Source organism: Diabrotica virgifera, chromosome 7 (genome assembly GCF_917563875.1).
Source record: "Diabrotica virgifera virgifera chromosome 7, PGI_DIABVI_V3a".
In the NCBI taxonomy this organism is placed as follows: Eukaryota; Metazoa; Arthropoda; class Insecta; order Coleoptera; family Chrysomelidae; genus Diabrotica; species Diabrotica virgifera.
The window spans coordinates 218,458,151-218,479,771 of record NC_065449.1 but is presented as its reverse complement, the minus strand read 5'-3'; the positions used below and the strand labels follow the sequence as shown (position 1 = coordinate 218,479,771).

The 21,621-nt window shown below is 32.0% G+C and overlaps 1 protein-coding gene across 1 annotated transcript; it reads right to left on the bottom strand.

The window, feature by feature from the left end:
- Positions 1-19,018: 19,018 nt before the first annotated feature.
- LOC114329846 (leucine-rich repeat-containing G-protein coupled receptor 4-like) lies at positions 19,019-21,376 on the bottom strand. The gene has a single exon (XM_028279100.2). It carries the CDS (start codon positions 21,370-21,372, stop codon positions 19,555-19,557), a length of 1,818 nt encoding a protein of 605 aa, XP_028134901.2. The 5' UTR covers positions 21,373-21,376; the 3' UTR covers positions 19,019-19,554.
- Between the last annotated feature and the right edge of the window lie 245 nt (positions 21,377-21,621).

Below are 21,621 nucleotides of genomic sequence, written 5' to 3'. Positions count from 1 at the left end.
CAGAGAACGGCAGTTCTCGCCAGTGGCGCATAATATTCCTACATGAGACACTATTTATAAAGCTTAACGTATATTCGATAAACATTGCATTCAACTTCATACATTTAATTTATAAATAACTTTGAAAAACTCCTGATACAAGAGTAAAAATCTGCTATACGTCGTAAAAATGAGTGGCACACGCAATATTCCAGCTACAAAAGAGCTGATATGAATATTACGTGGCGCGATAATTTATTTTCATTTTGATGGAAAATAAAATTCTAGTTTTATTTTAAAAGATTTTTCCATAATATTTGTTAAATTTGAAGTAAATGGCGCCACAAAAGAGCTTCAAATGCAAATTGTGTCAAGTTATCCTTTTGTGGCGCGTTTTACTTCAAATTTAGCAAATATTATGGAAAAATCTTTTAAAATAAAACTAGAATTTTATTTTCTATCAAAATGAAAATTCATTATCGCGCCAAGTAATATTCATATCAGCCCTTTTGCAGCTGGAATATTGTGTGCGCCAGTCATTGCGGTATGGCGGTTTTTTACTCTTGTTATAATTGGTCCAGGTTTCTTTATTAATTATTATGAATCCATTACTTTTATTAGTATTTTGGGAGTAATAATTAGACATGTCTGTATCAAAAATCCTAAACCAACTTGGCCTTATAACACATTTACTTAGTTATAATATTTGTTTTAATTACATGATTAATTATTAAGGTATGTAAAATAATAAGATTTTTATGGCGGTCATTCTTTAAATAGCAACATCTTCTCTTAATAGATTATTATCTTTACATACCTCTAATCATTTTCTGGTTGCTCTGCTTTGGTTCTTTGTTCAATTCTCAGCAATACACTTTCATCCTTCTCTTTTTTTCATTCTTGCTATATGTCCCAACCGGAAGAGTATTTTAGTTTGAACGATCTTGCATATTTATCTTTTTTCACAAGACCTTGAAGCCATCTGCCAAACCATAGATTTGAGGTGTAGGAGTTACCTACTTGTCTCTAATGAAAGGTGGTGATGATTTCTGCAAAATCACCTCTACCCTGAGCTTTTCTCCTGAGGTTTGAAGGTGTAGTCCTGTCCATTCCTTGATATTACGAAGAATCCAAGACAGAAACCATCTGGAGGAATTTAGAGAGGACATAGACAGCATGTTACCGGTTAATAGATGGGTCAACGTCGCTAGACAGAGTGTCAAATGCAACCCTCCGAGAAAGGCTCTAATACACACCACTAAGGGACGTGGCCAAGAATAGGACAAAATACCTACTTCTTTCACCAGGCCACAAGAAGACTCCTAAAAATCAGAGACATCCTCACCAGAAATCGGATACAGAGAATGTACAAATGTAAACATAGACTGATCGACCATCTGACCAGGTAAAAGCCAGGCTGCAAAACCGGTAAGGGAAGTAGGTACAATGCCACAAGGAGTACCTAGAGAAAAAGAAGTTCAGACGTCCACAGCATGATGAACCAGTTAACCATAGCGAAAGCAGTCCAAAGGAGATAGTGCAATAGCGGAACATAGAAAGAATAAAATAAAATATCTTAGTGAATGTATTGTACCTACATATTTTATTTTATTAAGTCAATAAATGTTTTATTTTTTATTTTATATTGATTAGTCTTGGATATATAAAAATACGGCTTGTAAGAGAAATATATGCTCTTGAAATGTCGTTATATTGGCGAATTTTGAAATATCACTGGCTGTCCATATTAGGTATTAAACCAAAAGTTTAGTTACAAGAAGGAAAAATTCGGGATAATTGAAAAAATTAGTAATAACGCCAAACAAAAACACAGGAATTTTGCAACTGATTCAACAGAAAAAGTGAATGAAGGTGACCCGGAATACGAAGGATGAAATGAGGAAAAAAAAACAAAAATTTGAAATTAGCTTTTTTATGTACATTTATATCCTAATAACACAAATCAATTACTATTTTCTAAATTTTAGTAAATATAAACAACAATATCTTAATATTATTTTATGAAACATTGAACGTTGTGACGTATCATAATGATACGATTTTAATTTAAACATTTTGCATAACTTTGATTCACTTCAATTAACCCACAGTAGATATTTAGAAAACTGGTAATCTGTATACAGAAGGTCTCCCGTATCCGTGGTATCATTATCTGCGCTATCAATATCTGCATTATCATTATCCGCGCTATCATTATCGGTAGTGTCATTATCCGGAGTATGTCACAGCCGAGCTGTGACGTATTTATATGTATGGTTGACTTTGAGAAAGCCTTCGACAAAATACAACACAGAAGGCTTGAGAAAATATTACAGAACATAGAAATACATCATCAGGATGTGTGAATCATTACAAATATATACCGATATAGCCCGATCAGGGGACATAAAATTTTACGAAAACTTCCAAAAAAATAAAGGAAGGATGAAAATTTGGAAATAGGTAGTTGAAATTGTCTATTATTATATAAGAAAAAGTTTACAATTCTACATCCCCTCCATTTTACAAATATTGAGCAATACGGGGTAAAAGATATTTTCTCGTAAGTGAAAAAATATACATTCAAAATAGGCCCGGAATTGAATAAAATGACTAATTCTAAGCAACTTTTGTTCTATACAGTTTTTTCACTAGGTCAATACGTTTCGAGTTATTTGCGAGTGAATATGTTCATTTTTAATAAAAAAAAACATGTTTATGGACGGTTTTTCGCAGATAACTCAAAAAGTAAGTACTCTAGCGAAAAAAATATTCTTAGTAAAAATATAGCTTATAAAAAATTGAAAAAAAAATGGTGTAAGCGCGAGGTCTGCAGACCCAGTATAAGCAGAGTTGTAGCTAATGAAAAGTAGGTTCTTCTTCGTCAAATTCCAAATCGAATATTTCAATGTGAAATAACAAAAAAACAGAGCACTTTTCGGGGAAAACTCATTACAACTTTTTTAAAGTGTTTAAAAAAAGGTTTATTTTTGTTTTTAAAAAAAATTCCAACAATAAAAATAAGTGAGTTACGCTCAAAATATTGTTGGCCCCTTTTATTTTTTGGTACAAAAATCACCCCCTAATTAGCTTCCCAAATAAAATTAATCGTAACCACTTCACAAGTTATTTTACTTATGTATTGTTTATATTATATATAAGTTTCATTGGTTCAAAGTGCTCAGTTTTGAAAAAAATTGGGTTTAAAATAAAACATTTTTTTTTATTTTGAAAAATAATGGAATTGTTCATGGAATTAACTTAAAAATTATTAGCAATACCAAAAATCTTAAAGAGTACCTAATATTCTTTTTTGAATATTTTTCCTTTTTTGTTTTCTTGTTATACTAAAATTGATTATGCTATGGCTGTTCAAAATTTTCCTAAACTCGTGATTAGTTACTCGTTCAAGCCATTTTAACTACAGCTTTTTCAAAAATAAGCACTTTGAACCGATGAAACTTACAGATCGTATAAATAATACATAAGCAAAGTAACTTGTGAAGTGGTAATGATAAAATTTATTTGTGGTGCTAATTAGGGGGTGATTTTCGCGATTTTTTTATCAAAAAATAAAAGGGACCAACAATATTTTGAGCGTAACTCACTTACTTCTAATGTTACAAGTTTTTTAAAAAACAAAAATAATCCTTTTTTAAACACTTTGAAAAAGTTGAAATGAATTTCCCCGAAAAGTGCTCCGTTTTGGGTTATTTCACATTGAAATATTCGATTTGGAATTTTATAAAGAAGAACCTACTGTTCATTAGCTACAACTCTGCTTCTACTGGGTCTACAGACCTCAAGCATACACCATTGTTTTCAGTTTTTTATAAGCTATGTTTTTGCTAAGAATATTTTTCTTACTTAGAAATAAATACTTACTTTTTGAGTTATCTCCGAAAAACCGTCCAAAAACATATTTTTTTCTGTTAAAAATGAACATATTCACTTGCAAATAACTCGAAAAGTATTGACTTATCCAATTGCGGACTTATTTTGAATGTATATTTTTCACCTTCGAGAGGGGGTATTCCGTTCTATTTTTGAAAAATGGAGGGGATGTAGAATTGTAAACTTTTTCTTATATAATAATAGACAATTCCAACTACCTATTACCAAATTTTCATCCTAATCTTAATTTTTTTGGGGTCAGATTGTTCTTTGATCGGGCTAATATCAGAAAGCCATAATTCATGTGGACCAACAAAAATCTAAAGAGCTTCTAATAAGAAGAGGAGTACGACAAGGATGTGTACTATCCCCTCTATTTTTTATATGTGCTCAGAAGAAATATTTAAATAGGCACTAGAAGGCATATCAATCAACGGAACACTAGTGAATAATCTCCTATTTATGTAAACGATACAATACTCCTTGCTGGTAGCAGAGAAGGGCTGCAAACTATGGTTTATCGCACTACGCAGTACTGCGAGAGGTATGGATTGGGTCTGAACAAAAAAAACAGAAATCATGATTGTCAGTAAGAACAAGATTAAAGACGAGACAATCTACGTTAAAGGAAAAGCTTTAGATAAAGTACCCAGATACAATTATTTGGGATGTGAGCTAAATGAACAATGGGACCGCAGCAGCCTCATAATAAAACGACGCACAGAGATTGCCAGAAGCGCTGTCAGTAAGATGTAGACAGTATTACGAAAAACTATTAGAATTAAGGTATTGAAGTGCTACGTATTTTCTGTCCTTTTATATGGAGATGAAGCCTGAACAATTATGGACGCAATTAAAAGAGACTTGCCAGCTTTGAGATGTATGTAGTATAATTAAAGAATGTGGAAAATATCCTGGACACAGAAACAGAAATATTCAGAGAAAGGAACAGAAATATTCAACACTATGAAGGAAAGGAAAATGAGCTACTTTGGTCACTTACTAACTAAGAAATGACAAATATGAGTTGATTAAATTGGCTATGCAAGGAAAAGTGGAAGGAAGATGAGGACCGGGAAGATGGCGCACATCTTGATTGAAAAATTTAAAGCAGTGAAGTGGAAAAATAACAATAGGTCTCTTCAGAACCGCTGCAGCAAAGTATAATGGGTTACGATGATGGCCAATGTCTTTATAGTTCAGAGAAATAAGGGAAAAAATATCCTATTAGTGACACAACCCCCTCCAGGCCGAAACCAAATTTTTTTAGTCGTATGGACATCTATAATAATAACCTATATGTTTCCTGCAGCCGATTTTGATGATATACATAGTTATAAACAAATGAAGATCAAAAAACGGTAAATTTTCGCTTTTTTCGTCTATTACCAAAAAGTTATGCACAGGGGCGTCATTTGATATGAAAATTACTGAATTTTACAAAGAATACATCAATTTTCATCAATACATCATATGTAATGTATTGTATATATAATGCTTGACCCCCCCAATCAAAATTTCAAATGACGCTCCTGGTTATGCATTTTAAACAAATTTGAGAGTAAGAAACTAATAAAACATATAAAAAACTTCAATATGGCGTTCTCTGAATATGTCCATCCTTATTGGTTGCTTAAAAAATTGCAAAATAAATCATAAATTTTGAGTTTATATAAATATTCATAACTTATGTAAAAATTAATATAGAACCTTCTTACTACACGTAATGCTAAGATTTCTGGTGCTTAAAGCATATCCTAAATTTCAAAGCAATTGGTCAAATAGTTTAACATTTATTTAATTTGTTTATCCTAAAATTTTTTTGCAACACTATAAGTCAGAAAATGATGAAGTTACAGTAATACTTTGGATAGTTTATGAAAAAAATTATTTTGCAAGAACATGTAAATTAAAAAAAGGGGGCTAACTTCGTCCCTAATTATCCTAGGACAATAATTGTTTTTCTTTCTAAATGTGTATAAAAATTAAGTCTTTCTAAATATGAAAAAATAATTTTTCTACGGGTAACGGTTAAAAAGTTATTCTAATTGTTTATAAGTAAGCAAAAAATCGACATGTTTTTCAAAATAATTTTACACTGTTTAAAATTACTTGTTGTCATTTTTTAAATTAAGTTAATAGTTGTTAATAGTTAATAGTTAAATGTTCTTTATTCATAAACTGTCTGAAGTATTACTGTAACCTCATAATTTTCTGTCTTACAGTGGTTGCAAAAAAATTAATTTGGGATAAACAAATTAAATAACTTTTAAACTGTTTGACCACTTGCTTTGAAATTTAAAATTTAATTTAAGCACAAGAAGTCTCAGTATTCCGTGTAATAAGAAGGTTCTAACTTAATTTTTACATAAGTTATGAACATTTATAAAATCTCAAAATTTATGACTTATTTTGCAATTGTCTAAGCAACAAATAAGGACAGACATATTCAGCGAACGGCGTATTGAAGTTTTTTATTGATTTATGAGTTTTTTATTCTCAAATTTGTTTAGAATGCTTCACTTTTTAGTAATAGACGAAAAAAGCGAAAATTAACCGTTTTTTTATTTTTATTTGTTTATAACTATGTATATCATCAAAATCGGCTGCAGGAAACATACAGGTTATTAATATAGATGTCCATACTACTCAAAAAATTTGATGCCAGTCTGAGGGGAATGTGTCACGAGAAATACCTTATTTCTCTGGACTATTAAAAGATGAGGCACATGAAGAAGAAGTGGTATGGCAAAATTTAATATTTTCGATTTTTGCCAAAATGAGATTATTTGCTTTATAGGTTATTTAGTAATAGTTCTTTAATTCGGCATAGTTTGGTATACCTATGGTGAAGGTAAAACCGTTAAAAGGGAGAATGAAATATATATATGATATGTCAGAGCTGTGGTACTTAGATATTAGATAGAGCAGCTCTTGATATGTTACTTTTTTTATGTTTATACAGTGATTGATAAGTCCATTTGCGTTTTGTTTTTGGGTTGGCAAAACATGATTTAAACTTTTAAAATGCTCTACTGCCATAACGCTACAGATTTTCGAATTTATACTTTATTTTCGAATATTTATACATATAATATAACAAGAATAATAATTGAATTATCTTCATAGAGACAATAGCGACAAATTAAGTAAATCAAATGACGTCAGATGTGTACTAATGCCACGGTTCTTAGACATTACTACGGTTGCCCAGATCGACTAACCAATGAACATTAAGGGTGCGATTACATCACGAGTGTACTGTCATTTGAATCGTAATATGATTTTTTTTCGAATCCTGAGAAAACTAATAAGTATTTTAGAAAAATTTAAACGCAGAATGAAAGATTACGATATTATCGAGGACTGAAAGTCCCTTAGAGTAAATAAAAAAGTTTCTTTTGAATGAAATATTTTGCAATTTAAAATTACGCTTCTCTTTTATTTTCAGCCCTCTAACTTATTAAAATAAACATTATAGAAATTTTCACTGACTTTCAGCTCTCGGTAATAATGTAGTCTTTCATTCTGCGTTCAAATTTTTCAAAAATATTTATTAGTTTTCTCATGATTCGAAAAAAATTAATACATCTAAAATACATTGAGAATTTTGACGTGCGTCAAAATTTTGCATTTTCCTCCTTCCCCTTAAACGGTATTTATTTGTATATGTCTTTGATGTATGGAAAATAGTCAAGATAGTTAAGAAATAAAGATGTTTAGTGAATTATAATACCTAATAATGGAAAACTGTTGATATTTATCCATGCAATATTTACGGAAATCTAGGACTTCAATCTCCATTCTACACTGAAAATTTGTCGATGAATTTCCATTAATACTGGATTAACTATTGAATACATACTATCCTTAGAGGTCAGCTAGGATTATGTGAATTAGAATTACTTGTATACCCTATTCCACGAACATACGCCTGTTTTGGATTACTTCGACAACGAATATTTTACTGTGCAAAATTAGAAGAACGAAAGTAAATTGAAAATTACATTGTTGTTTATTGGAATAATTATTATAGTCTGGGCTGATTATCGGAGAATAGGCCATTTTTGGGAAAAGTTATTTACCAGCAATTTTATTGCTGGAATCGAATTATAAGATCCTATATATTAATAATATAGGTATGCAAAGTCCTCAGATAGTGTGCTACTTTTTTTATAAACAAAATGGCGCACGAAAATCGTGTTTTTTTCAATTATTGCTCTATAACTCCGAAGATTTTAACTTTACAACAAAAATACCCAAATAAAAATTCACCGTGATTAAATTCTGCATAGAGACGCGTTTTTCCCGATCTGCTCCGATGAAAATTTTCATCGGGTTTTCCCGGCATTTCATCAAAATGCGGGTTTTCCCAACAAAATCTTTAATTTTCAAATAAAGTTTTAGATAAGTAATTATCTACCAATAATTAAATAATTTGGTGACTTTAAAGCCTTCTTGGTTTAGGTTATAGTTCCAGAAGCAGATGAAAATTAAACGAATATTTTAGCAACAATTCAATTGTTAATTAATAATTTACGGTCGCAATAATAACCAAAATAATTATGATACACTGATCAAGCTTTGAAATCTTATAAAGATGAGATGTCTATTTAATATTTTGTCGACAAAATATGAATTTTTTATTTTTTTGCATAATCTTTAAATGTTTTAAAAAAATAGTTATAAACAAATTAACGTTTCTCAGAAAGTTTTTATTATATTATAATTTTAAAAAATAGCTAAAATGCGCATTTTAAATATCTTTAAAATGAAGGCTTTAAAACTTTTTTGCAACCATTTGTAAAAAAGTTATGAAACAGCAAAGTTAACATACGATTACTACTGTGTTTATATATTTTTTTAATGATTTCAAAGCGTAGAAGTGAGTTTAAAGTACAAGCTAATTATTTACAAAAAAATATCGATTCTCAGTTTAATGGTTATATATTAATTAAAGATTATAAATATATTTTTTTGTAATTTACACGCGCGAAAGTAGAGTAACACAGTACTGTAGCTAAAATTTTCACTCTGAGCGACGACCAGCCGCGTGATGTACACTTTTAATAAATAATGCATGCTGCGTGTCAGTCGCTTCGAGTGAACATTTTAGCTCCGACTCTGTATCAGGCCTACGTTTGCGCTAAAAATTACAAAAAAAAAGTATTTTTAATCTTTGATTAAAATATAACCATTGCACTAATTTTTGACATTCTTTGTGAGTAATTAGGTTGTACCATAGACTCACTTTTAAGCTTTGAAACAATTAAAACAAATTATAAACAACGGAGATTTCGTATATTTATTTTGCTGCTTCATAACTTTTTTGCAAATGGTTGGAAAATTTTTTTAAAGCATTCTTTTTCAAGACCTGTGAAATACGCATTTTAAGTATTTTTTTAAATTAGAATATAATAAACAATTTCTGAGAAATGTTAATTTGTTTATAACAATTTTTTTTAAACATTTAAAGATTATGCAAAAAAATGAAAAATTTATATTTTGTCGACAAAATATTAAATAGGCATCACACCTTTATAATCTTTCTAAGTTTGATCAATATCTCATGATTATTTTGGTTGTTATTGCGACTGTAAATTGTTAATTAACAATTGAATTGTTGCTAAAGTATTCGTTTTATTTTTACCGGCTTCTGAATTTATAATCTATAACAAGAAAGTTTTTATTTCACCAAGCTATATAATTATTGATAAATAATTACTGGCCCAAAAAATTTATTTGAAAATTCGAGATTTTGTTGGGAAAACCCACATTTTCCGAAGAAAATTTTCGTCGGAGCAAATCGGGAAAAACATGCCTCTATGCAGAATTAAATTAGGGTGAATTTTTATTTGAGTGTTAAGGTGTAAAGTTAAAATCTTCGGAGTTATAGAGCAATAATTGAAAAAAATACGATTTGTCGGCGCCATTTTGTTTATAAAAAAAGTAGCACACTATATGCGGACTTTGCATACCTATATTAATAATATATAGGATCTTATAATTCGATTCCAGCAATAAAATTGCTGGTAAATAACCTTTCTTTGTACTTTACTAATTAGACCAGCGTATTATAACTATTTTTTTTTCAAAATTTAAAGATTATGCAAAAAAAAAGAAAAATTTATATTTTGTCGATAAAATATTAAATAAGCATCTCATCTTTATAATCTTTATAAGTTTGATCAATGTATCATAATTATTTTGGTTATTATTGCGATCGTAATTTGTTAATTAACAATTGAATTGTTGCTAAAATATTCGTTTAATTTTCACCGGCTTCTGGAATTACAATCTATACCAAGAAAGCTTTAATGTCACTTAGTTATTTAATTATTGATTAATAATTACTTACCTAAAACTTTATTTGAAAATTAGAGTTTTTGTTAGGAAAACCCGCATTTTTCGAGGAAAATTTTCGTCTGAGCCAATCGTGAAAAACATATCTCTATGCAGAATTTAATTGCGGTGAATTTTTATTAAGGTGTTTTAGTTGTAAAGTTCACAAATTAATATAACCCTTAAAAATGGCCAGTGGTGGAGGTGGAGCAATTAAGAAGACGGGACCGGCAAGAGTGGAGTATGAAAGCAGCAGCGAAGAGAACGGGAATAAGAGAAGTAGGGATGGGTACGATGCGGAAGATTTATTCAGAAAAAGCAAGGTAACGAGGAGAACTCCGACTAAGAGTGATAACCAAAATGAACAGATGATACAAATGATGCAGACAATTATGTCAAGAAATGAAGATATGATGATTGAACTAAAAAACTTGCGCAGAGAGCAACAAGAAACCTTGGATTGCGTCAGACAGCTGGAGAAAAAGAATAAGGAGTTAGAAAAACGACTCAATGAAGCAAATGACAGAATAGAACGAATTGAGAAGGATAAAAGAAAAAAGAACATAATAATTAAAGGATTAACTCTCGTTAGCAATGATAACAGGTCTACTAAACAAAAACTAGAACAGTTTATTGAAGCAAATCTGCAAATAAAGGTTAAACTGAGGGAAGGAAATAAAATTGGTGATAAATCATTTCTGGCAGAAATGGAAAATATGACGGATAAAATCTCGGTATTAAGGAACAAAAGTAAACTTAGAAACATAACAGGACAAGGAGTATATATAGAGTCTGACATGACAAAAATGGAAAGAGAGATACAGGCTATAATTAGGAAAATAGCGAAGGAGGAAAAAGATAAGGGTAATACAACAAAAATAGGTTATATGAAGCTAAATATTAATGGAAAAGATATGAAATGGGATAAGGATAATGGTAAACTGACAGAGAGCACACAGAACAGCCAGAGAGGACTCCCAAAAAACTAAAAAGGAATGCAGAAACGACTACAAAAAGTATAACGACTAAAGCAACGGACAAGTACATGAGATTGGAAAATGATAATACGAAGTATAAACAAGATAACGAGGCAAAACAAAACCAGAAGTCAGAAAAGCCAAGAGATCAAAAGTCTGACTACGTAGAGAATGATGAAAAAGGTAAAGAAATGGGTGAAGAAAAAAGAAGAGTGGAAAAAGGGAAAAAAGAGAAAATAAGAATGGCAACATGGAATGTACGCGGCACCTATGAGGAAGGAGCCATGAAGGAATTAGTAAAAGAAGTAGGGAGATATAAATTGGATATTGTAGCGGTACAAGAAACAAAACAATTGAGGTCAGAAATATCGGAATTAGAAAATGTGGTTTTTTCAAAAGTGGAGGAGCAGATAGGATGTTGGGAACAGGTTTTATTATAAGAAAAGGTCTAAAAGAAAAGATTATGAGTTTTAATCCCATATCGGAGAGGATGTGTTATATACGAATAAAAGGGAAAAAAAGAAATATAAGCATTTTAAATGTACACGCCCCTACCGAAGAAAAAGATGAAGAGATAAAAGACATATATTATGAAAAAATGGAGATGGAATATGAAAAGATACCGAAACATGACGTCAAAATTATAATGGGAGATGTAAATGCAAAAGTGGGGAAAGAGGCAATCTACAGAAATACAGTAGGAAAGCATAGCAAACACGACGAGTCAAATGACAACGGACAGAGACTGATAAGTTTTGCAATGGAAAAAATATGGTGGTAAGAAGTACACAGCTACAGCGGAAAGAGATACATAAGGGTACGTGAACATCTCCGGACGGAAAAACCGTTAACCAAATTGATCATGTAATGATAGAAAAACGGCACGCGGAATTTATTACAAATGTCAGAAGTATGAGAGGAGCAGACTGCAGTTCAGACCATTTTTTAGTAAAAATTGAATGTAAAAGTAAAGTAGAAGAAAAAATAGTTGTAAAAAAGGATGCAAAAAGAACAAAATCATACGAAGTAGCTGAACTGAAAAAAGAAACAACCAGGCAAAAGTATCAAAAAGAAATAGAAAAAATGTTTTTGGAAACAAAGAATGAAGCCACAGATGTAGAAGAAAGATGGGAACAAATAAAACACATTACAAAAGAAGTAAGCAGAAAATTGATACCCAGAATTAAAAAACAGACAAGAACTAAGGAGTGGTTTGATAGGGAGTGTGCAGAGCTGTCAGAAGAGAAGAAAAAGTTAAGAATACGTATGTTGACCAACCCTAACGACAAAAACAGAGAAGAGTATAACCACGTATGAAAACAGTTAAAGAAAAGTTGCAGGAAGAAAAAGAGAGAATCCAATGAAAAAAAGTTGCAGGAGATAGAAGAAAAATTTAAAAACAATGAAATAAGATCATTTTATCAAGAGGTAAAAAAAGTAGAAAAAGGTTACCAAAGCAAAACAAGCTACATAAAGACCAGAGAAGGAGAGCTAGTAAGTGAGCCGGGAAAAGTTATGAAAGAATGGAAAATGTATTTCGAAACGTTACTAAACAGTGATGATGAAGATCAGGGAGAGGACGAAGACAGAACAGAGGGTGCAGATATAAGAATAGACGAACCATCCAAAGACGAAGTGCAAAGAGTTGCAAGCAAATTGAAAAACAATAAAAGTCCAGGGCCAAACGAAATAAGTGCAGAAATGCTGAAAGCAGGGGGAAGAAAACTACTGGAAAAGGTGTATGAACTGATAGAACTTACATGGAAAGAAGAAAAGATGCCTGAAGAGTGGGCCAAAGCCTGGATAATCCCATTACATAAAAAAGGGGATGCAATGATGTTGCAGAATTACAGGGGTATTGCTTTGCTGGACGTGTGCTATAAGATATTTGCTAGGATTGTAAGAGAAAGATTAGAGGTATACGCAGAGAAACTAATAGGAGAATACCAAGCAGGCTTTAGAAACAATAGATCGACGACAGAGCAAATATTTAACATAAAAGAAATCCAAACAAGCTGCTACGAACATAAAATGGTTTTATATGCACTATTCATAGATTTTAAGCAGGCCTATGACAAAATTAATAGGAAAAAAATGTATGAAGCCCTACGGCAAATGGAAATACCAGAAAAGCTAATCAAGTTAATAAGAATTACCTTAAATATGACATCTAACGAAATAGTGTGGAACAGTCACAAATCGGAAGAGTTTATAGTCAAAAAAGGACTTAGACAAGGTGACCCTCTATCAACTGTGTTATTTAACCTAGTTTTGGAAACAATTGTAAGGAACAGCAGAATAGAAACACAAGAAACGATCTACCGTAACGAACATCAATGCATGGCCTACGCCGACGACCTTACACTGCTAGCAAAAACTAATACCGAGTTAAAGAAAATCATGAGAAGATTAGTCAGAGAGGCAAAAAAATTCGGCCTAGAAATAAATGAAAAAAAGACGAAGTATATGGTGCTAGGCAACACAGAAAGAGAACCTGTAGATATGCTAAAGTTAACAGCGTTCGATGGAAAAGAATATAAATTTAAACGAGTAAATCACTTTACATATCTAGGTGCCATTATAGATGAAAAAGGACACGAGCAAAACGAACTAAAGCACAGGATAGCTAAAGGTAACCGAAAGGTCGGCAGTTTAAAAAAATTATTAAAGTCAAATTACGTATCAAGAAAGACGAAAATTAGAATATACCAAACTGTAATAAGAGCAACAGTCACCTACGGATGTGAAACATGGGTACTAAACAAAACAGAAGAAGAAATGAGAGAGAGATGGGAACGCAAGGTACTGAGGACTATTTTCGGGGGAAAAAATACGGCAGATGGTTGGCAAAGAAGAACTAATGAAGAATTAAGGATGCTTTACAAGGAACCAACTATAACAAGATACACAAAGGCACAAAGAATCAGGTGGGCAGGTCATGTCGAGAGGATGGATAGGTCAAGAATGCCAAAGAAGATACTATTAAGAAAACCAGTTGGGACAAGGAGACGAGGTAGACCAAGAAAAAGATGGCACGAAAAGTTTCAAGAAGATATAGGATCGATGGAAATTACAGACTGGAAAGAGAAAGCGAAAAACAGGATACAGTGGAGAAACATAGTGCAGCAATTTTTACATAGTCATTAAATCAAATTATATAATAAATATAAGACATTAGTATATATTGTTATTTGTATTATGTAAAATTGTTATTGTTAAGTTGTAAAGCCCTAGGCCTCCAAGGTCTGTAGAGCATGTTAAATAAATAAAGTTGTAAAGTTAAAATCTTCGGAGTTATAGAGCAATAATTGAAAAAAATACGATTTTTCGGCGCCATTTTGTTTATTAAAAAAGTAGCACACTATCTGCGGACTTTGCATACCTATATTATTAATATATAGGATCTCATAATTCGATTCCAGCAATAAAATTGCTGGTAAATAACTTTTCCATGAATTTTGCTAATTAGCCCAGAGTATTATTAGCGCCATTTACTTTCGTACTTCTTATATTGCACAGTAAAATATTCGTTGTCGAAGTAATCCAAAACAGGCGTATGTTCGTGGAATGGCCCATATAATTTATTGTAAGAATTTAAATAATAGGTACCTAATAAATTTGGCCACACTTAGAGGAGAGTTGGATTAAACGGGATAGTCGTATAAGGGTCGATTCCCACTATACCTCCCGTTTACTTTCCATAACCATTCCATACACCTCCCATTAAAATTCTATTCTCACTATACGTTCCGTTTACTTCCCATACACGTTCCATACACCTTCCATTAATTTAACCGTCATTCTCATTAGACGTCGCGTTTACTTTCCCCATGTAATATTCCACACATTTTGTACCGGTTTGGTAACATTTTACCAAATTTTTGATTCGAATACACGTGTTTTTTCCGGCTTGATGAAATATGTGGTCTGAAGAAAATTTAATAATAGAAATGTAAAATATACATGCGGACCAATGTAAAAAAAGGTTATTTTACATTTGTTTTCTTACCGGCGCGCCGCGGCGTGAGAAATACAAAATAAGATTAACTATTTTATTTGGGCATAAGCCACAATTCGAGTTTGAAATCAAGTTTACTTGACGTTTCGACTTTCACTTCGGAAATCGTTATCAATATAAAAAACATTCATAAATTAAAAATTTAACTTTGTTTCTGGTGAAGCAACGCAGTTGGAACGAGCAAATAATATATATTTGTGTCACCGGAAAACGAAAAAGGTAACGCACAACTTGGAAGGACCTATAGATTTCTATCTTCGTTTCTGGTGAAGCAACGCAGTTGTAACAAGCAGATATATTATAATTGAGTCACCAGAAAGCGAAAAAGTAACGCACAACTTGGAGGAGCCTATAGTTTTCTAACTTCGCTTGTGGTGAAGCAACGGAGTTGGAACAAGCAGATATATTATAATTTGGTCACAAGAAAGCGAAAAAGGTAACGCACAACTTGGAGGAGCCCATAGTTTTCTAACTTCGCTTGTGGTGAAGCAACGAAGTTGGAACAAGCAGATATATTATAATTGGGTCACCAGAAAGAGAAAAAGGTAACGCACAACTTGGAAGAGCCTATAGTTTTCGAGCTTCACTTGTGGTGAAGCAACGGAGTTGGAACAAGCAGATAAATTATAATTGGGTCACCAGAAAGCGAAAAAGGTAATGCACAACTTGGAGGAGCCTATAGTTTTCTAACTTCGCTTGTGGTGAAGCAACTGAGTTGGAACAAGCAGATATATTATAATTGGGTCACCAAAAAGCGAAAAAGGTAACGCACAACTTGGAAGAGCCTATAGTTTTCTAACTTCGCTTGTGGTGAAGCAACGGAGTTTGAACAAGCAGATATATTATAATTGTGTCACCGGAAAGAGAAAAAGGTAACGCACAACTTGGAAGAGCCTATAGTTTTCTAACTTCACTTGTGGTGAAGCAACGGAGTTGAAACAAGCAAATATATTATAATTGGGTCACCGGAAAGCGAAAAAGGTAACGCACAACTTGGAAAAAGCTATAGTTTTCTAACTTCGTTTCTGGTGAAGCAACGCAGTTTAAACAAGCAGATATATTGTAATTGTGTCACCGGAAAGCAAGAAAGGTAACGCACAACTTGGAAGAGCCTATAGTTTTCTAACTTCGCTTCTGGTGAAGCAACGGAGTTGCGACAAGCAGATATATTATAATTGTGTCACCGGGAAGCAAAAAAGTGAACGCACAACTTGGAAGAACCTATAGTTTTCTAACTTCGTTTCTGGTGAAGCAATGGAGTTGGAACAAGCAGATATATTATAATTATTGTGTCACCAGAAAGCGAAAAAGGTAACGCACAACTTGGAAGAACCTATAGTTCTCTAACTTTGTTTCTAGTGAAGCGACGCAGTTGGAACAAGCAGACATATTATAATTGTGTCACCGGAAAGCGAAGATGGTAGTCCCTGAAATGTTCAGGACTATATATCCCAGGATGTATAAACGAATGGACACTAAATAGAAGAAAAAATAATGGAACAACCACATAGCAGAATAGAGAGACACGTGTGGTCAAAATAGCAAGAAATAAATCACCAATCGATAGAAGTATCGGCCGAACAAGCAAAAAATGGAGTGACAATTTTCCGTAGAGGTTATCAATCCGCCGATGAACCAGCGGAATTGCTTAAGAAGATATTGGATGAAGAAAATATTTTAATTCCTAAAATTATTTTAAAATTCCAAAATATTGCCGTCTTTAAATGTATTATCACTGTATTTTTTATTTTCAAAATTAAAAAGTCATGTCAAACAAGTTCTATAAATTTTTTATTGTCCAAATTTTTCTCACTATGTATTCCCCCTATCCATAACCGCTATGTATTCCCCCAATCCATACTCTACCTGACAAGTCACACCTTGTCGTAGAAAAAAATACGTGACTGAACCGCGAGGTAATAGCAATATTCACACTATCCATAGGGTATCCGAGACGTAGCCCAAAAATACGTGGCCGGTATTGAACGCAAAGATTCGGGAATGGTAGGTAAACGTACCGGAAAGTGGGCATATACTATATGATTTGTATTTAATAATATTTTATGGAAACGGAATGCCATGCGTATTGAAAGTAAACGGGAGGTATAGTGAGAATCGACCCTAAAACGGGATACCTAGCCTAGAGACCCAACTAGTGCTGCTATCAATCGGACAACGACGAAAACTTGTTCTCAGTCGCAATTTTAACATTCTCAGTTCGTTTTACCTCGATGCCATTATTTGATGAAAAGTTGTTGTGTTTAGAATTGTTTGACTCTATTTTTTTGGTCTTTTGTACTTTAAAGTGCGTTGTTTTCTACATTATATTGCCTACATATCTAAACATATAATTTCGGTGACTATTATATTTAATTAGGCACTCATTAACGAATATTCTTATGTGTAGTATATCTAATTTTACTTTCACGTTCAGGCACGAGCCATTTTTGTTTTGAAAAATGTCCGAGTTGGACAAAACCGGACACTTATAAGTTGGATAAAATGGGATACAATTTTTTAGGTCCCATTTTATCCACCTATTTATTTTTTGGCCTATTAATTTTTTAAATAGCGATAAAGCGTGTTCTCATACTGCAGAAAAGAACAACATATTTTTATGTGACTTTTGTTCTGATATACGTACCTAGTCCTAAATAAAAGGTCTTATTTCCCATTTTGCGATAAAACATAAAAAGGGCCTATTTTTAAGTTTCTGACTACTGAAGATATGATTTTTTCAAAGGTAAATTTTGCTTTCTAGTCTTATATATACTTAAATGTACTTTTTAGATAATTTTATGCAAAAAATTAAATATTGTGAACCTATCCAGTTTTATCCAACCGTGGTATGCTAAAACGGGATGTGCAGGACTTTAATAATTATTTTTGTTACTATTTTCCAGTCATTAAATATAGCTAAAAATATGTTTTTTGTGTGCTTCAATAAATGTTATACCTATAAAAAATAATAATATGATCATTTTTTTAACATTTTTTCCGTAATAAAAATAAACAAGAATGGTGTCCCGTTTTATCCAACTCTTCCCTACAGCCTGTACCTGGCATTCTAAAATATCATCAACATTATTATTACGTTATTAAATAATGAAATTTTAACGTTTTTTACCTTATAAATATATATTCTTATTTAAACTCCTACAATAGGTACGATGTACAACTTTTATGAATCATTCAAAATAGGTTTTTACGGGAAACAACATCAAAATTACAAATACAAAAAAATTAAGTAAACTAGGATATACCGGGTGGTGAATTGGAAAACGGGCCATAGGAAACTCAATGTCAAATTCTAAACTATTGAATTTCTGCTTCAGTAATTATTTTACATCAAAATACATTAGAAACTATTTGTGGAGGATTGAAATCTGTATAAACTGTTAAAATTGTTCTACGAATTAAACGTATTCCAAAATTTTGTAAAAATGCATAAAAATACGTTTTTCAGCCCAAAATTAGGCCACACACAGTGCAATAATGTGTCACAATGAATTTTCACATTTTTGAACTGTCAATATTTTCATTTTATCATTAAAAGCAATACAGTTGATAAGATACCCTCAGCTGCGGAGAAAGTATTAATAATAAAGATTGTTTATTCAGTCAATGGTGTGAGCACTGTCAGTTAAATAGTAACGTGTGGCCTAACTTTCACACACATACCTATTGTGGCAAATGTATTATATTTTTCAAAATTTTTGAATGCGTTTAAATCGTAGAATAATTTTAACTTTTGATTTTAATACAAATTTCAATTCTCTACAAACATTCTCTCATGACTTTTGATGTAAAATAATTAGGGAAGCAGGAATTCAGCAGTTTAGAATTTTACATTGAGTTTCCTATGTCCCGTTTTACGATTCACCACACGGTATAAGATAAAATGTGTATTATTTGTCTTATTATTTAATAATAACACAAATAGTACACATGTATACACAATAACACAAATTCGATGATCGAAAATCATTTAAAAATATGGGATTCTGTACTCTTGTGACGTAAAGTCAAAAACTGAAGTCTCCCCACCACTGTCGATCTAGGCAACCGTAGTATGTCAGTATGTCTAAGAACCGTGCACTAATGCCCCTTACTCCCTCCTGTCATATGCCAACGTAATATGCAAAGTCCCCCTCCCATTTCTCTACGACGTAGTTTATGGACGATCCTTGAAGTCATGTTCACATGACAAGCGTTGAAGTCGCGTTAAGCTCTTGTCATGTTAACGTGGCCTTACTGCTTATTATTAACCACGATTTCATAGAGATGCGGTAATGTGTGGAATGTATAATATTCGAATACGGTACAATTATTTTATATGTTTACCTAGCATTTGCTGACAAGTTCTACCTGTTCTTGTGGTACGCTTTTATACGGCTTTTTTATATAATATACAACGACAACCAAAATAGATATACAAACAAATATAAAAAGAATGGTATTAATTGAAAGAAGAACTATAATTTTCTCGTATTCATTTGCTTGTGTATCAATAATTTCATCGGCCTTATTATCAGTTAATTTTGATGCGATAGTCTCATTTAAGCTATTCAAATAACTGCCGAGATTTACATCATTTATAGATTCATCCGAATTATTTTCATCCTTATTCACATTTTCTTTAGCTAAGTACTGCCTAAATAGGTATGATAGGTCATTAATATCTTTGGAGTTCTCCTCTAACTTTTCTTCTAACTCTGATTTTTCCGTAGGTGAAAATGGTTCTTGTTGTATGTTCGCCACACTATTAGATAGCTGAAAGTTATTTAGGTATTTAAAGAAATTGCTCTTTTTGAAACCACTGTCAAAATAATTCTGGAAAACATTTTCGAGAACTTCATTAGAAGCATTTTCGTATAGCGGAAGTTTTGATGACACAATTTCTTCAGGATTTGTACATGCAATACCATGAACACTAGAAGCATTCTTGACAGCCTTGCTTATTATTGTAACATTTCTTTTTTTAAGAACACGAAATAAGTCCACTAAATTATCACATGATAAGTTCATGGTACTCAGTGATATCTCTTTCAAAACTGGAAAGTCATCAAAATACTTTGGATCTATATTTAAGATGCCGTTGTTTTCAAGATAGAGTTTAGTTAGAGTACTTAAAGAGTGAAGAGACTTGGGATAGCCATCTAACTTATTGTTGGAAATATCCACTGTTTTAATATTTTTTAAATTGTCAAAAATGCCAAATTCGCAAGTCTTAATGGAGTTATGAGAAATGTTCAACTCTTGTACTCTGTTGAGATTGCTAAAAATTTCTTGCGGTAGGTTACTTATGTTATTATTATTTAGATTAAGTTTGATTAATTTTGTGGCATTTTCAAAATAAGTAGGATCAATTTTATCAATATTGTTGAAGCTAACATCAAAGTGTATTAATCTTGTTTCGTTTGTAATACATTTTTCAGAAACAAGTTGATCTATTTTGTTTATGCTCATTTGAACTTGATGGAACATCAATGGGCAGAAATCCATCGAACGAAGGGAGTTGTTCTTCAATACGATTTTGCTAATATTTATTTTGACGTCAACTTCAAATTTTAGAAGTTCGTTATAACTTAAATCCAGTATAGACATTGTATGTAAGCTTGGATCAAACACCGCGAAATAAAAAGCAAGTAACTTGTTATATGACAAATCTAAAACTTCTAAATTTGTCAAACCAGTAAAACAATGGTTTGGTAACATGGTAAGTTTGTTTTTTGATAGAACAAGAGCTTTTAAGTTATGAAGTGAGTTGAAAACTCCTAAACTAATTTCTGATAGATTATTACCAGACAGGTCAATAAGGGTTAGTATTGTTTGACCAAAAGCACCTGGTAATATTTGCGAAATGTTTAAATCAGATAAGAATAGAGCTGTAACCTTGGGTTCATGACTAAATGCTAATGGTGGTATCACAGATATATTAGATTGTTCAATCCTAAGAGTCTGCAGGCAACCATTACAAAAGGTGTTGTGTGATGCGTTTAGAGGTAACGTAACATTTTGGCAAATTGTATCAATTTCGTGAATGGTTGTGTATTCTATTGGTTCTGATTCATAGTCATCGTACGAGTCCATAACAGTGACGGTTTGATTCACATCGTCACGGCAAGTTGTTCCAGCCACTTCATTGTTACTAAGATACATTCCAAAAACAAGTATAATGCAGGAATAACTAAAAGATAAAGAAATAAAATAAATAAGTAAAATAATATAATTGAAGACATTAATTTCCGAATGGGATATGTACGACAAATGAGTATCATAGTACGGGATCTGCATCTAGGTCGACCTAGTCCCATCTGTTTACCGTATGAAACATTTTTTTATTAAATTTAATACATAGACAAATACAAATTCCATGGGTTGTCTATCTAAATAAAGTCATAGCTTTCC

Bases quoted from the DNA above. Each gene is read 5' to 3' on its own strand.
- LOC114329846 (XM_028279100.2), bottom strand. From the start codon at position 21,372: ATGTATCTTAGTAACAATGAAGTGGCTGGAACAACTTGCCGTGACGAT.